This window comes from Girardinichthys multiradiatus, chromosome 7 (assembly GCF_021462225.1).
Source record: "Girardinichthys multiradiatus isolate DD_20200921_A chromosome 7, DD_fGirMul_XY1, whole genome shotgun sequence".
Taxonomy (NCBI): Eukaryota; Metazoa; Chordata; class Actinopteri; order Cyprinodontiformes; family Goodeidae; genus Girardinichthys; species Girardinichthys multiradiatus.
The window spans coordinates 17285835-17303798 of NC_061800.1; the positions used below are offsets into that span (position 1 = coordinate 17285835).

Here is a 17964-nt window from a genome sequence, read left to right on the forward strand (position 1 = left end):
TTTTTCTCTAGTTGGGTGACAGTGTCAATTGTGAGTCAAACTGGTTGGTTACATAACTGGAGCACAGAAGAAGATGTGGAAAACAATGTAATAAGTCTGACAATAACAACAGTGCTAAAATTAGCTTTTGTTTTTTTATTATTATTTTAGGGAATCCAGACAACAGCTGTGCTTTTCTGGATTAAGATCTAAAATACCTAGACTGATCACACCTGGACTGACTGGAGTAATTCTTCAGTAAAATGAGAGACAATTGTTTTTTTGTTTTGAAATTATAAATTATTTTATACTATTTACAGATTAGTATTCTGCACATCAATCAATCAGTCAATCAACCAGGCTTTATTTATATAGCACTTATCATAAAATTAAAATCGGTGTTATAAAACACCAAGTGCTTTTACATTAATAAAGAGCATCCAAAAGATCATCAACAATCACACCATTAATTATTTAGAAACTACAAAATTACAAAAGCCTTATAAATTATAGAGCTTAGGAGATGTAATCATAAATTATGAAATACCAGAGAAATAATTAAACAACATAAAACATTAAGTATCTGGAATTTAAAAATACTTAATGGGTTTACCCATAGGCCAAAGGAATAGCGATAAAACATACAAAATTTTACTTTTTATGCCAAAAACAAAGATTTAAAGTAATACTGAAGGCATTAAGATAATGTTAAAGATGCAACAGAACAAGCCAAAGATAAAGGTCCTTACAATGTAAAAAACAGAAATAAATTAAAATTAAAAAGGCCAAAGTTTTTAATTTGCTTTTCAAAATATCAACACTTTATGGAGGCTGTTCCAAAAGTAAGGGATGTAATAAATGAATAACCCCTCAATATAGGATTTAGTAGATTAGACTTCATCCATAAAAACAAATAAAGGCATAGGTAGCAAAAGACTTTAAAATCAGTGTGATGTGTCCGTACTTTAATGTGTCCTGGTTTTCTGGTTCTGGTCAGCATTTATGCAGTTAAAATATTTGTGGAGCTATGTTCTTCTTAGAAAGCAAACCATTACTATAAAGAATTAGGATCTGAATGTATGGTAACACCCCCTAACCATGAATAAAACTGATAATGGAAATGGCACACTTTTCCTAGCATTTCCTAGTATAAACGGAGGGTAAAAACAGAATTGGTGCAGAAAATATCAGCAACACTTGCTAGCTAGTTGACATTAGCAGATTTTAAAGTTCACTCTGTTCATGTATTCAGCTGCTGTCTGTACTGTAAAATATTTTATTAATAGATAAGTAGTTAGATTTTTAACAGCCTGTAGATATTGATAAACAGCATGGCAGCTAAGATCAAATGCAGTAGGACTCAACGTGGCGATGTCCTGTTGGTACGCACAGCATACCAAAGGTTAGCTACTAAAAGCCTTAGTCAGTCCAGGTGTTTAAGAATTTAATAACACTTCAAGCAATATCTGTGCCCGTGCTTCCACTTTGTACTTTTACAGCATATCTGGATTTAATAAAAATGTAGTTCAAAAGTAGCTTGCAGGAATGGTAAAATGACTCATAGAGAAAAACAGAGCCAGAAAGTTAAAAAGATTAATGTTCCTCGTTTCTAAAAAGGAAAGATGAGAGCTTTTGAGCCACATGGAAACTTTGCTACAAAATAGTTAAAGCAGCAATTAGGACAAATTCATGAAATCCTCAAAAAAGTATATCTAATATTCCTTCAAATGACCACTCACAATTAACTGAAATGTTGGAACATTTATTAACAAGTGTTTATTTAGGGCTTTTCTTGCATACAACAGTTTATTCTAAAAAAAGGCAAGACGTTGCAAGAAGATTTACTGCCATCAAAATACCAACAGTGGGCCAAAATGACTGAGGTTTTTTTTCCCCAACATTTGGTCTACAGATGTTATTTCTGTTTTCCTCCCAGTTGCTCAGCTGTGTTTGTGTTGGAGTGAAAAAAAAAACTAAACTCAACAAAAAAAAAAAAAATCATTGGTTTATTTTAACTTTGCAAAAGCAATTCTCAGCTTAGAAGGATTGTTTTAGATCTGCAATAAATAAAATGGTGCAGTTGGTAGCACTGTTGACTTGCAGCAAGAAGGTCCTGAGTTTGACTTTCGGCCAGGGGTCTTTATGCATGAGTTTGCATGTTCTCCCCATGCAGCATGGGTTCTCTCCGGGTACTCCAGCCTTCTCCCACAGTCCAAAAAACATGACTGTTAATTGGTTAATTGGTTAATTGGTCTCTCTACATTACCCTTAGGTGTGAATGAGTGTGTGCATGGTTGTTTGTCCTGTGTGTGTCTGTGTTGCCCTGCGATGGGCTGGTGACCTGTCCAGGGTGTACCCTGCCTCTCGCCCATAGACTGTTGGAGATAGGCACCAGCTTCCCTGCAGCCCACTATGGAAGAAGGGGTATAGAAAATAACTGACTGACTGGTCTTTGCAGTTCTATCATGATGGTGTGGCCCATCCATAAACTGGCCAGAATCTGACAAAACCATTTTGTGGGCCAGTCCACCATAAAAAAACTGCTCTATAGGCATTCCACACAGACAACAGTAATAGAGCCACTAAGCATTATTATATTAAGCATATAGCTTAATAGCTTATTATTATTATTATTAAGCATTATTGTATTAATAACAAATGAATAATTTCTGCTAATGCTTTATGTTTTTTAACATTTTAAATTGCATGAACTGAAATGTTTTTTTTTTTTTACATAGAGTATTCACAGAAAAAATACATATTCCATGGAAGTTTGGTTGTATCGTTTCTGGTGGAATACTTAATAGGAACATGACTACCTGCTCTTTTGCCACTGATATAATAATATGCTTACTTTCTAGCATTTTCAAATATAAACTTTCCTCATGCATTATTATTATTATTATTATTAGTAGTAGTAGTAGTAGTAGTAGTAGTAGTACTATGTATTCACCTAGTATGTCTATTGACAGGAGGCAAATAAAAGCAAGGCAATGATGGCCATTGCTGTGATTTGCTGATATTTATTCAAGGCTACAAAAGACCAGAGTGCATTTTACCAAGATCATAACTTAGAAAGAACGAGACCAAGTCCAGATCGAGATGTGGAAAACCTCAGAAATTTAAATAAAGGGTGCTTAATCTGATAAACATTTAAATATCCTTGTCAATTCCAAAAAAAAGTAATTACATTTTCCAATTGGCTAATTTGTAGTTAATAAAATACAATACAAAAATGTCATAATAATAAATTCAAAGCGCTGTTGCATTCTGGTTTAAAGGTTTATTTTAATTTGACTATTGATCATTTGAACTGAGTTTTCAGGTTATTTCAGCATTTGGCCATGCAAATCTGTAGTTCCAAATTGTATCACATTTTGCTAATTTCCTGAGAGCAGTTACTCCACCCTGTTTTTCTGGGTGCCAATAAAAATATGTACATGGGCCAAACTATCTGTCAGTGTTACAAAACAGCGTTTATCATCATGACTGAAGGATTTGTGGTTTCATTTCTCACTTTGATGGTCAGTTTTCTTGTTGCCTAATGCTATCTTTTGTTTCAAAAAATAAAATTTTTTGTTTCAGTCAAACACAGTTCTTGTGTTTTGCATTCTGGGTTACAGCAGGGCTTAGATATGTTCTGTTAGGTATTGTTTTACTGATACGTGTCTTTTTCTTTTGTAATAATTTAGTGTCATACCACACCCAAACCCCTCAGTGATATCTTGCTCCCTGTTCTCTCCACACCCACAGTCAGTTAATCAGACTCACCTGTTTCAAACCCAGTAATTATTCCTGCCAGTATTCTCCATGTCCTTTTTTTTTTATTCTTTGTCTGACCTTCCTGTAAAGCCACTGTGGTTTTAAAGCCAGGTTTTGTGGTCTACATACAATTTATTTTTATCTATTGTAGTTATTAAGATTTTACTTCATAAAATTTACCATAATCATGATCCTGGCTGTATCCTGCTCGCGTTTGGGTACTCACCACATGTGCCATTGATGTCATTTGGATAATCACATACATATTTAAGATATTTTATTGATTATTTAAGGTCCAGGCAGTTTTGATTTTAGCTAACATTCCCTCCCAGACAGCCCGTCCCTTTTTATTTTATTTGGGTGAAGGAATCACAGACTTTAATAGTAACTACAATTTCCAATTGGATACAAGTCAATTGTTGAGCAGGACACCTAATCATGAAAAAAATCCAGACACAATATTGTACAAAATATTTTGTCAAGATGTATGCTGTAACTGAGACAGGCTATAAGACAGAACAGACATTTTGCGAGTTGGGCCCAAATAATCTCATGGCTTGATAACAAGAGAAATCTCACACAATAGATCAACTACACTCCAAACATCTGTTGTCAAATAATGAATCACCTTGTAACCTTATGTTAAAAACGAGTTGAAACTCCATCCATTGGTCTTTAACTTTTAAAGTCTCAATTTATCCAATTCTGCATAAATTCAATGCTGTAAAAAACACACTATAATTTGTAGCCACCTGGACTTGTTGCTCTAATTGAGGTGATGCAAATTAACCTCTCCTGATTCAAACATGCGGTATAAAACATCTTGTTGCCATTTTTTGGTAATGAAAAACACACACTTAAACCCTAAGGAAGAAAATCTATTGGATCTTATCAGTAGACTTTTCTGACAGGCAGAGATAAGGGAGCCGCAGGGAGAGAAATTGTCTACCGAACTCTAAAAGCACACCTTGCATGCTGTGTACGCATGGACCGCTGAGAGTGGGGATGCACATGTACGTGTGTGTGCATAGTGGGGGTGCATTCTTTTCATGCTTTGGTTGTAACTGCTGGGGACAAGCATACAACTGTGTGAGCACGTGGCTGGTGTTATGCATGTGTGTACTGATGAGTTATAGATAAGATTTAACCTTATCCTGTATGGTGTGTGTATGTGTGAATGCATGCGGTAGGAGACACAGGGTGGGGCATTGGTGGGTGTGAAAATCCATCCCTCTTCTAATGCATAGGTGCCAATGGCAGAGTCTGTAGCAGTGAGTGAAACCCCATTATCAGGATGAAGCAGGGCCAGACTGCTGAACCATAATGAGCTCCTCACAGCAGCCAGCTTGTCTTCCCAAATAAATCATACACTCTCACAGACACACACGCACACACACACACACACACACACACACACACACACACATACCCATATGCACACCTATCTCCATTATACAGTACGTGTTCTGGATGCTCACATATCTCCATTAAACCTCATTCACAGCTCAGGGACAAAAGGGGACACAAAAAGTTGTGGATTTTTATTTTTATTTCTGACCTGTATTCCTCCCTCAACTTTCAAGACACCCCATCAAACATATAAGCTTTAGGGAGAGGGTGCAACCTGTAGTTTTTTAAATAACTATAAAAAATGTAAATAAATTTGCAAAATGTAGTAATTTCACACATCCTGTAATTGCAGTTGAAAATATAGTATCAACCCTGTAAAACACGTTTTTGGAATACCTGAGTCAGTTTCACTAGTCTTACCCTGGCCTGACTAGTGACAGATCTGTACAATCAAGAAATTACTTAAACCTTTTAGACTGCATGAAGTAGACTAAAAGTAACACCTAAGTACAAGATCTAAAGAAATTCAAGAACCGATAAAAACCAAATTCAATGACATTAGGCAATAATGGCATAAATAGCTATCTGGTAGGACTGGTAGGAAGGCAGTGCTGATCTTTTGGCAAAAGCAATGCAGGTTTGAATGGTTCCAACTTTGGATACCAACGGTACCAGGTTGTAAATACAAAGGGAAACGCAACTTAATAATAAAGTTGACAATAGACAAAACACACAATGCGGAAAAATGTCAAACAGCCAAACTTGGGAATTGACCAATCAGTTCCTTTCGCGAGACTGGGGAGAAAAGGCTTTCTAGCTCACTGATATCAGCTCAGTAGGAGAGTGTGGGATGGACAAGCAAAGTCAGAGGTGGTCAGATACAGACTTTTGGAATCTATGTGGACTCTCTTTTATGTCATGTCAGGGATGTATGTAGCTTAAAATATATTAAAATGTGTTTTTATTTGGGGATCTGCAACACCACTTTAAGATCCACAAATGTCACCATTATATCAATTTAGCCATAATAACATATCCTGACTGATGCCGTTGAAACATTAAGTTATCATCCTGTATCCCAAACATTTAATCTTCATTAACGCAATCAAGTTGTAAATTTACAGTAAATGTGCTGTAGAGCATTTAGATAAACAACTCAAGAAGAACAATAAGAAATAGCAAGGTCAGAGGCACTGCATGTTTTGAGATATTGAGCCGCCATCTGCTTTGATTTAGATGCTTTGACTAAATCTATGATCCTACAAGGGTATTTGATGTGACCTGCAAAAAGGCAGTCTTTTAGGTTAGAGGTCACATCTGAGGTGAGTGTGCTCATTAATTTTTTTTCTTTCAACTGATTAATAATCTTCACACTAATCTGTTAAAGATCAGAAAATAACTGCTGTGTTGTTGTATGCTATGAGCTTCACAAAAAAAAAGTATACAATTACTGACCAAACTCCTTCACACATTTACCCTGAAATTTCTCTTTGCTCCTGGATTACTTTTGGTTTCTAACTTACTACAGAGGACTGAATTAGACTAATTTTGTTTTAATAATGTTGTAATTGAAGAAATACTAACACCTTAAATTTGATTGTATAAAAGTTCAAATAAAACCAAATTGAAGGTAAATTAAATAGACGAAAATAGTTCCATACGTGGCCATGAGGGCATTACAGTTATAAGGAGACCAAAAAGATTGTACAGACAGGTTTAAAAAACAAAGAGCAAGCTTTTGATTCAAAGCTTTTAAAAGGCAATTGCATTATTAGTTCACATTTTTGCTATAGCCCAGGGCTGTTTTTCATTATTCTTTTTTAGTTAGGTATTACCAGTGTTCCTGTCACCTACATTTATTTTTAATTTAACAAAATGACGCAAAGGCTATAAAAAAAGCCAGCGACGACGACATCCTTTCAGCCTTGCCAAAGCCATACTGATCCGGCCAAAAAGGTAGTGCATCGAATTAGTTGGCAGTACAAAATGAGAAAGTGACTACAAAATGTCAACACGAAGTACAAACAGTTTTAAATTTAAGACTTCAAGGTGAGAATAGGTTAACATTTAAAGTTCCCTTAAAGTAGATGCACCAATCAGAGATTTTCAGTTTTTTTCAGGTCTCAATAATCGAGTCTGACTTCTGGCTGATTCCAATTTTCTTTTAGAGGACTATATTACTTGCAAACTTTGTTGTGTAAACTGTGTTTCAATTCTACAATTAAATGTGATAAACACTGATAAGAAAATAATAAAAAGAATATGCGGCGGATAGTCCAATTCAACACGAAAGAGGAACCCAATGTATGCATCAGAGCACGTCTTTAACCTTTATATGATTTTTACTTAACTTCCTAAAATAAAATGTCATTTGTTGCAGTTAAAAGTGGGAGTTTTCACTTTCAATGTGTTTAATGTATGAGGAAGAAAATATATATATTATTTGCTCAGCATTTGATCTGCCAATCACCAGTCAGAGCCAATTAAAATAAACTGGTTGTCTTCTTTCAATGATCCATTGTTTGGTGCATAATTAATTCAAGTGTAATTAAAATAACTTGAGTCTTTGATTGATCACTGGAATGTGAGCAGGAACACATGTAAAGGGAGTCTATTTTTGCAAGGTTGCATGTTTTTAAGTATTTGCCCATTTGCAGTTTTCTTCTATTTGGCATTTTTTGCATTTTTTCACTCTTTTGAGATCATAAAACTCTTGTAATCTCAGATGAAGAAAAATAAGTAAAAACAAAAAGCAGTTTTTAAATAAAGGTTTCATCTATTAAGGAAAAAAATCTATCTACATAACCCTAACCCTATGTGAAAATACAAATACCTTGCTTGTTAAATCATAAATTAACTATAATAAGCCACATTGTTTGTTTAATTTCACTAGCCACACCAAAGCCTCATCATTGCCAAACCTGTATAATCACATCAGTGAAAAGGAACCTGTCCTACAACATGAAGTAAAATACCCCAAAAAGTAGCATATCATGACAAATGCTAAATAAATTCAAGAACCAATGAAAAATAAAGTCTATCAGTCTGGAAAGAGTTACACCACCATTTCTATAGCTTTGCAATGCCAGTGAAGAGAGTGATCATCCAGAAATGAAGAAAACAGGGAACTGTGCTGAACTTTCATCCTGAGTGGTAGACCTATACAGAAAATATTCCAAGTGCGCACTGAATAACCATCCAGGTCACAACAGAATACAAAACAACATCTTAAGCACTGCAGGCCTCACTTGCCTCAGTTAAAGTCAGTGTTCAAGATTCAACAATAAAAAAGAGACTGTAAAACAATGGCATCCATAGAAGAGTTTCAGGGTGGAAAAACACTGCTGACTAAAAAGACCATAAAGAGCCATCTCACATTTGCGTAAAAGCATATTGATGATACAAAAAGTTTTAGTAAAAGGTTCTGTGGATATTTCAGTGGATATTTTTGAGCGTGCATGTCCAATTATGTCCGGTGTAAATATAACACAGCGTTTAAAAAAAAAAAAAAAAACATACCAGGAGTCAAACGTGGTGGTGGCAGTGTGATGGTGTGAGGCTGCTTTGTTGCTTAAAAACCTGGGCAACTTGCTGTCTTTTGCTCTCTAGCAGAAAACTCTGAAGAAGAATGTCCAGCCATCACTTTATGACATAAACTAAAGTGCACTTGGATTTTGCAGCAGGACATTGATCCAAACCACATGAGCAAAGCCACCTCTAAATTGTTCCAAATGAACTTTTTTGGAGTAGCCTAGTCAAAGTCTGGACCTAAATCGAGATGCTGTGGGTTGTTAAACAAGCCAGTTAGGCCTGGCGACCCCCTTAGTGTGACTAAATTAAAGTAATTCTGCAAAGAAGAGTGGGCCAAATTTTTTCTACAGCGATGTAAATGACCAATTACCAGTTATCACAAACACTTGATGGCAGCTTGACACAAAGGATGGAACAACCAGTTATTGGGTTTAGGTGCCAATAACCGTTTCACATAACACCAGGTCGGTTTGGATAGCCTCTTTCTTTCAATAAATGAAATAATTTGAAAACTACATTTGTATTTACTTAATCATTGTCTGGTATTGAACATTGGTTGTTGACCTTAAATATTTAATTTAGACCAGAAAGCAAAACCAGATAGAACTCTAAAGGGTTACATTTTTTACAGCCCAGTTACACAGAAGAACTAGGAGTAAAATACAGACTTTTTCATTGACCAACTGAATTATCACATAAAATTAGTATAGTTGGTATAATGAAGTGCACAATAAACCACCATCCATAGTATTCAGCTTCCCCTGAACACACTGACGAATTGTTGTAGTTGACTCATAAAATTAGTTCAAAGCAATGTCTGCCAACAAAAGCTCATAACATCTGACACCAAGCCAGCAGCATATTAGTAATGACTGCCTCAGAACTGCTTCAAGGCAATGAGAGCTGTCAAATACTGCTCCTCTCTCACTTAGAGTAAAATAAAACATGCAAAGTTAACCACAATAGTCTAACAGCAACTGAAGTTTTAAATACATTTCCCTGTACATTAACCCTCAAATGCGCAGGCACATTCAAACACGTTTGAAAATTAAGTCTTTCCAACTTTCCAACATATTTAGGCTAAAATGACACGTGTGACACACATATGTTTTGTTTTTTTTAAATAGGACCTTTATTTTTCATTTTATAGTTTGTATCCCCCTGCATACATTGCCTGGTTAGGGTAAAAAAACAACAACAAAAAAGTAACATGTTTGTAATAATCCATGTAACAATTTATTTTCACCTCTAAACAATTAATTAGTTATGCAATTTTTTCTTTAGCATTTCAACATTTTAAAAAGTGTCACAAAGACAAAAAAGTTGATTACAGGTTAAAAAAAATAACCAATTGGTTTTAAAGCTGAACAAGCTTCAACCCTTGTTATTAAATAACCCTTATCATCACTGGTTCCCTCCTCTGAATCTGATGATCCATCAGGTGACAAAACTACACCCATTTCTATCTTCCTCTTAGACCATAGAAACTACACACCAAAATTCACAGACTACATATAAGATACATGGTCAATTTATTAATAATTCCTCTTTGAGAGTAAAATCAATGTTAATATGTCAATATAGTACATTTTTAAAATAAAAGACTCAAAATAAGAGAGTAACTATTCCTGTTTTATACCGGTCTCTGGGCCACATATTGCCTTATTATCTAATCTGTTTAAATGTAATTCCTATTTTCTTCACAAATATGTATTTAATCACTCCTAAAGAACAGCAATCCTCTCATATCAGTATGCATATGACAAATAACAACTCTTAGCTCACAATGTGCATCTTGTTCATGAAGTCTGCCATTTTGGACCTTATATCAATGTATTAGTTTGTTTTTGACAGCATGAGGTCACATAACCTCAAAATTGTCCCCTCCCCCACTTAAATTCATCCATTGATGTAATGTGTAGGTCTTGATTGCTCTGTTGATAACAGCCAAATGTCTGTGTTTCCCAGAACAGAGAAACCATCAAAGGGTTAAACATGTGGGAGGTCACTGCCTTTTTAAAGCAAGTTTGTGGATGACATGAAAAAGGTTTTCATTTTTCTAGCTGCTGGTTAGAACAGATCCTAAACATCAGCTGGAGAGTCCATCTGCCAAACTGCACTGATCTAAACCACACTGAGGATATCTGCTGCATCACTTACTGACCTTTCTCTAAAAACCACATCCAAGTAGTAACATATGTCGAGCCACGTGGATCTGCATAGTATCATTTAAACAATATCCAACAACAAAAGAAGCATTCTAAGTTGTTGACCATTTACAGTGCCTTACAAAAGTATTCACATCCCTTGAACATTTTTGTCAAATTACATCAATGTATTTTATTGGGATTTTAAGTGATAGGCCAATACAAAGTAGTAAATAAGTAGTCTCAGTAGTTGTTATCTTTCTGGGTGTGAATCTCTGTCCCAATCTTAAGTGTTTTGCAACCTCCTGGATTGCTCCATCCATCTTCCCATCAACTTTAACCAACTTCCTTGTTCCTGCTGAAGAAAAGCATCCCCCCACTGCATGATGCTGCACCACCATGTCATAGTGGTGATGGTGGAATCACCATTATGTGTAATGTTAGTTTCTCTCCACACATAGGGTTTTGAATGTGGACCAAAAAGCTTAAATTTGGTCTAATCTAACCAGACCACCCTCTTCTTTATGTTTGTTGGGGCCTCCACAAGGTTTGTGATTGACTGCTGAAAGGACTTATAACAAATATCTTTAAAAAATGGCTTTCTGGTGTCCACTCTTACCGCAATGGCCAGACCTATGAGGTGCACAACTAAAGGTTGTCCTGTCTGTAGATTTCCCTACCTGAGCTGTGGATGTCTCCTCCAGAGTTATGTGCTATGCATATTGCATGTCTTACAATGTTTGGGAAACTGTTTTATGACAAAAGTCTGCATGAAAGTTTTCCACAATTTTACACCTTACTCCACTGGTGTGTTCTTGGTCTTCATGATGCTGTTTGTCCAATAATCTAACAAACCTTTGAGGTCTTGCCAGAACAGCCATGTGTATACTAAACTGTTTGCTTATCAAGTGACTTCTGAACGCAGATTGTTGCTCTGGATTTTACTTGGGGGTATCAGATTAAAGGGCTGAATATATATGCACTCCCCACTTATCATTGTATCCAAGGTTATTCAGGGCCACTACGGTCCACTTGGGGCTGTGTGAGTTTTAAACCCCTGGTCGATCCCATATAATTCCAATTAAATACATTGAAATTTGTGGTTGCAACATGACGAAATGAGAAAAAGCTTAGGCAATATTAATAGTTTTGCAGTACCTGGTACTGAAAATAACATAGGAAAGAATGATAACATAGTGGTATACACACCATTGCAAATTTTCCCTTTATGTGTAGCACAGACCCAGTCATGGCACTCGCAGCGAGGACCAAAGAACCTTCCGGGATCAGTGACTTCACACATGCAGATTCCACAGTCACATTTGCCCCTACCGCTGCATATTTTGCCATCAGGTGTCCTGCAGCGGCGCAGTGATGACTCTTGGGAGAGCCTGCACACCTGACCCACCTGGCTGAGAAGAAGAGAAGAGATCAGTTTTTCTGTTTTAAAAAACTGAAAGGGTAACTCATAGGCGTCGCCACATGTCTCTATTTAAACAAAATTTACACTGGTGTAAAAATTACTCTTGCAGGAATGTGCAGCAAAATCTACCTGTAAAGTTACCTATGTTTCTTTTATTTGAAAGTATTCTATTGACTTACTGAAAAAAGGCCTACTTAAAGATTACTGGAAATTATTAATAATCCTTACTTTATGGGCAGTCTGCAGACATTCACATGGCTAATCAATCCCAAAAATTAAGCACTTAGAAAATTTCATCTTTCAATGACCGCACCTAGTTGCTATTACTCTATTTTATAGCTCTTCTTAGTGAGCATTTTTATATTTCATTTGGATGCTGTCTGACATTTCTATTCTGTCCCAGTTCTCTCTTTATATTGGCAAGGAGTTTGGCAATTGGACATGCATTTCAACCAATCAACAGCTCACATTTTCATGACTTTTCTCCTAAACATAAAATGTGTGTTTTCCATGTGTAATCAGAAAGCGAACCAAGTTCCATTTCAGACTTGCTTCAAGCATTAGGGGAATTTTTAGCCTTTTAGTCTTCATTCCCTCACAAACCATAGCTGTAAATGTTGTATCTGTGAATTAGGAGAACGTTTGTCATAATGATATGACCAAATTCTGATTTTCTGTGTTTTTGGTTTGCTCAGTGCTGCTTTGACCTTCGTTGATCTTTATCTGTGGTCTGCACTGTTGCATGTCTGCAGCCTCTTTCAGGGACTCCAACTGCTCTGCTGCTCCACATGATCTGCCTCACACTTCATGCACAATCACAGACATGTACATTTGGCATATAGTTTATTTAATGTACAAAATAAATGTTCCTCTGTGGGATAATACATGCCACCACTGCTGATGCCTGTCATCATTCTGTGTGGTTCTTTGTGGCCTCTTCTCACCCTCTACATTTGCTGCAAGACAGTCGTTCACTATTGAGAAAAGATACTAACAGGAAGAGCCTAATGCCAAAACTTATCAAAGTGACTGTTAAGTAAGCTATCATTAAACAAGTAAATACCAGATGTTAGTTTTCTCTGCAAAAAGGGTAATGCTTGTTTTTAAATTTTTTTGGTCTATAAGTGCAACACATTAAATTATCAAATAGAAGAAACTGCTGTGCATAAAGATATATGCTTTTCCTAAGGTAAATGATTAACTATTACACCTATTTTAGCAGGATTTGGCACTGATTATAATTGTCATGGATATTGCATTTTTGCAAAGAGATCACCATAATGTAACAGAAGAATCCTTTACATTGCTACTTTTATCAAAAATGGCTTAAACACTGCTTTGTCATTTGTTTTTAAGAGAATTAGCAAATTTGAGCAATTTTGGTAATGTTACAGCTATATCACCTGTGCTGTACTAGATATGTACTAGATTATATGTCAACATAGCCCACAACATATTAATGTTGTATGCTAAGGATAAGGGATCAGAGTCCTGTTCTCAGCAGATCAGTCCAGGAAAGGTACTTTCTAGTAGCTCGCAGGACTCCAACAAAGGACCTATTTTACCTTATTGTTGAAATGACATCATACTTCTTCCACATGTTAGTTGCACTGCCTTTGGATGATAGATGAAAAATAGCATTGTATCCCCTTTGGTAATTCAATTTAAGAAAGACAATAGAAAAAAGTAAATATAAAAAATAAAAAAAAGGAGGAAAATAGAAAAAAAATATTTACCGAAAAAATTTACACACACACATATATATATATATATATATATATATATATATATATATATATATATATATATATATATTTTTTTTCTTTTTCTTTTTTATTTTTTTAGGGAGATTTGGTTTAGTGTTCTGATGCTGGAGACGTGGCTTTGGAAAAGACAGACTGACAGATCCCCGATCAGTTCAAACAAAACACATAATGGGGCAAACCAAGCAGAGCTTTTTTTAACATAACCGAGTTGCTTAGTCATTAACAACCACACAATGCATATGGTAACTCTTTTAATCAACCTCAAGCTGTGAAGCTGTGAATCACCATTGTTAAATTTTGCAACATCCACTTTTATTGGAGACATAGCCTGCCAAGAAGCAATGGGAAAAAGGTGGAGTACAATAATATTAGCCAATTTTTTCACACTAAAGGTCTTGTAAAAGGGCGTGGCGCGTGGAGTAGCGGTAGGGCATGCGTTGAGGACATGCAGTCCTCAATGCAGCTGTCCCTGGTTCAAGTCCCGACCCCGACGACCTGTGTTGCATGTTTTCACTCTCTCTTCACCCCACTTCCTGCCAACCTTCAAATAACAAAAATAAAGGCCACTAGTGCTGCAAAAAAAACCTTAAAGAGAAGAATGTCAATAAATCTTGAAACTTTGGTGTCTATAGCAGTGCTTTTTTAGTGTTTGTGTCACACCACTGAGAGAAAGAATCCAGTCAGTATCAATTAAAAAGTCTAGATAATACAGACATGTATACAGTGCCCTGCAAAACGTTTCCAACCCTTTATGCTTTTTCTCCATATGCCTAGAATTGAACATCTCAAATTATCACCTGAAAGCAGTAAACGCATTGGCACAACTATGAACCTGACAGGCATGGCAAAGAGAACTTTAACCAGAGAAGCAGCCATGGTGCTTATATATAACAGTGCCCATGGTAACTCTAGAGCGGGGGTGCCCTAATCCAGTCTCAAGGACTGGAATTAGGCTTGGAATTTGAGAAAGGATGCAGCTAAGACGCAGAGTAGTAGCTCTTGAGGGCTGGACTTGGACAGGCCTGCTCTAGAGCAGGTGGGATCGACAGCTCAGGTAGAAGAATCTGTTGACAGGGCAACTATCAGTCATGCATTCTACAAATCTAATGCACTCCACAAATCTTTATGAACGAATGTCATTGTAGAAACAGCTATATAAGAAATCGTATTTGTAGTTCGGAACAAGCCTTGTAGTGGGCATGTGGAAGAAGGAGCTCTGGTTAGATGAGACCAAACACTGTACAGCGGGAAAAACTAACACTGCAAGTCACCCTGAACACATCATCTTCACATTAAAAAACAGTAATGGCAGCATAATATAAATAATTTTGCTCAATAGGGACAGAGAAGTGGATCAGAATGAATGAGAAACCGGATGAAGGTACGGTGGTCATGTGTGTCCGGGCACCCCATGATGCTGAAAAAGGAAATCTTTCTTCTTCAGTTTTCATGTAAACACCTGAGGTTGTTTGGGTCGAAACTGACTGGTATTTGTAACTATTCATAACTTTATCAATCATGTCAAAATCCCTAGTTCCATCTGAAAAAAGTAACCTCAGAGCATAATTCTGCCACCACGATCTTCCAGTGAGGATGTGTTCGTTTGGAGATACGGAATTTTGTTTTTGTGTAAAATGAGAGCCCATGGAAAAAAAATACCCACCTTGGCACAGAGAGGAAATATAAATTCCACTTTGAGAGGCCCCAGCTGGATAACGTTTACCCTGCACACACCCCTGCCACTCCATTCCACCATCGAAATTAACTTCATGCCCTGTGTGACACTCAGAGCTGTAAAACTGACTTTCGGTCGCATGGTATGTTGACAAAAGCTAACTGGGGAAAATGTCAGTTATATTATGTTATTCAGACACTGCCGTTGCAGTAAAAAAACACCCCAAAACAAACAATAGCAAAGTAAGCAAATCACTCTGAAATGAAGGAATATGCTGAAACTTCACCAGAAAGAAGTGCAAACTATATTTATATCACTGGCTTTGCTCAAACGTTGCTCTCCCCAACCTGGTAAGTCAACAAAACTTTGTACCTCCCTTTGATTCCGTCCACTCCGGATTGCCCCCAAATAGAAAAACAATAAAAGATACAAACAGACTTATGGAAACTCACCTAACAGACTGTAACAAAACGTCCTCAAAGGTAGACAGCAGGATCAGAAACAATGGTACCAGCATCGACTGCACAAAAACCTCAGTGTGCATGTTTAAATCCCACCGAAAACTGAAATAAAGTAGCTTGAAGGAATTTCCCAAATCTTTTGCTCCTAAGACAGGACAGGAAGAGAGAGTGAGAGGGAAGAGAAAAGGAGAGAGGGAGAGCAAGAGAAGCAGGCTGGCCTGAACTGGCTCAGTTCCTTCAGAGTCCAACACTCCTCTACATACAAGTGCCTTTGATTAGTCCAAACTCTCAGATGGAGTCATGGGCTGGAGCTAAAGTAGGTAAAAAATTGCCAAAATAAAACGTTAAGTCACCAGTTTGACATTTAATCAGAAGCAGACTGTTTTTGTCTTTTTCCCCCCCCCCCCATTGTTATTCCCCATAACGTCTGTGGTGTAGCAATTCTGTTTTTAGCTTTTCCTTTCATGTATGACAAATGAGATCCAGACCTCTAACAGTAAATTGTTATGAATAAAGATGACAAAAATGCTTTAGGTTTGGAGACCCGACAAAACTGGTTGCCTGAGTACATGTGTCGGTGGATCACTTGAGTGGAATACATTAAAAATCAATAATTCACACTAAAACAACAAGGCCGACAGTCGATCTCAAAGTCAACACACCCCTATTAAAATGGCATGTTTTTGCGATGCAAAATGAGACCATTTAAAATAATTTCAAAACTTTGCTCACCTGTAATGTGACATATGCTCAGTGCCATTCACAAGGAAAACAAACTAAATCTGTTACAGGGAAAAATATAAACCAAAAATCTACAATTTAGATACATGCTAATTTAGGTGTGCACACTCGTAAACTAAAACTTTGTTGTTACATTTTTTTAAATGCAATCTTAGAACTCAGTCTTCTTTGGTAAGTTTGTCAGCATCCCACATCTTGACTTATCAAAATTTGATTAACCTATCTTGCAAAGATTCTCCAAATCTATCAGATTTGAACATCTGACAGATTTGATCTCCTGATCAGAACTCTGCAGGTGACTTCCCTACAAATTTTCCATCAGATTTATTTCTGTAATCTGTCTGGGTCATCTAAAACCTCACTTTTCTGTAATATCAAGCCATTGTGTTGTTATTTTCGATGTATGCTTGGACTCACTGGAATGGTCAAAAAATCCCTCTTTATCTTAAGCTTTCTTGCAGACATTTGAAGGATTTAGGTATAAACTGATATTTGGAACTAAATATGACCTTGTTCTATCTTTACCAAAAGCCAAATTTTGTCTGTAGAAAATTAACCCCAGAGTGAGATACCATTACCATGTTTCAGTGTAGGTACTTTTGGAAATCCTCAGCATTGTTCTTGTGCCAAACGAACCTTTTCATGAGGTGAAGTCTGCTTCATTAGACAAGAACAAATTTCTCCATATTTTTGGTAGATTTTTAACTGGGCCTGGATGGTTTTCTTGGAGGAAACGATTATGTTTTTTAAGTCTACTTCTTAGACGAGAAATATGAAAGATGCAAAAACATTTCCCCACACATAGTACTTTCCAGACCATTACTTGACAGATATTCCCACAGCTCTTTCAGTTTTCCTGTTGGGCTATTGGCATCCTCTGTGATCCTGTATCCATTTTGTCTTTTCTCAAGTAAAAAAAGAAAATAACCAAAATTTTTGGTAATGGTTCCCCCATACTATTATCAATTATTGATGAATGTCTTTACTGCACCATGATGTATAAATAATTCGTCCGGATAATGCGAAAGCATTTAATTAAAATATTTGTTTTCTTATTTTATGTAATAAAGTATGATAATTTATATTTGAAAGTAAACAGTACAATGAATGTGTTTATTTGCCAAGAGGT

General features: G+C 36.4%; 1 protein-coding gene across 5 annotated transcripts in view; it reads right to left on the bottom strand.

The window, feature by feature from the left end:
• Window positions 1-16338, bottom strand: part of itgbl1 (integrin, beta-like 1) — a 90694-nt gene extending 74356 nt beyond the window's left edge. The window contains exons 1-2 of one of the 5 annotated variants that reach the window (XR_007038961.1): window positions 16086-16326; window positions 11979-12181 (exon numbers count right to left, since the gene is read on the bottom strand). Coding sequence is in view for 4 of the 5 variants with exons in the window: in XM_047370212.1 (XP_047226168.1) it covers window positions 11979-12181; window positions 16086-16177 (295 nt within the window). In the remaining variant the exon portion in view is untranslated. Of the gene's footprint in view, window positions 1-11978; window positions 12182-16085 lie in introns of all 5 variants that reach the window. The other 4 variants (XM_047370212.1, XM_047370214.1, XM_047370213.1 and 1 more) reach the window with 4 other exon arrangements.
• Between the last annotated feature and the right edge of the window lie 1626 nt (window positions 16339-17964).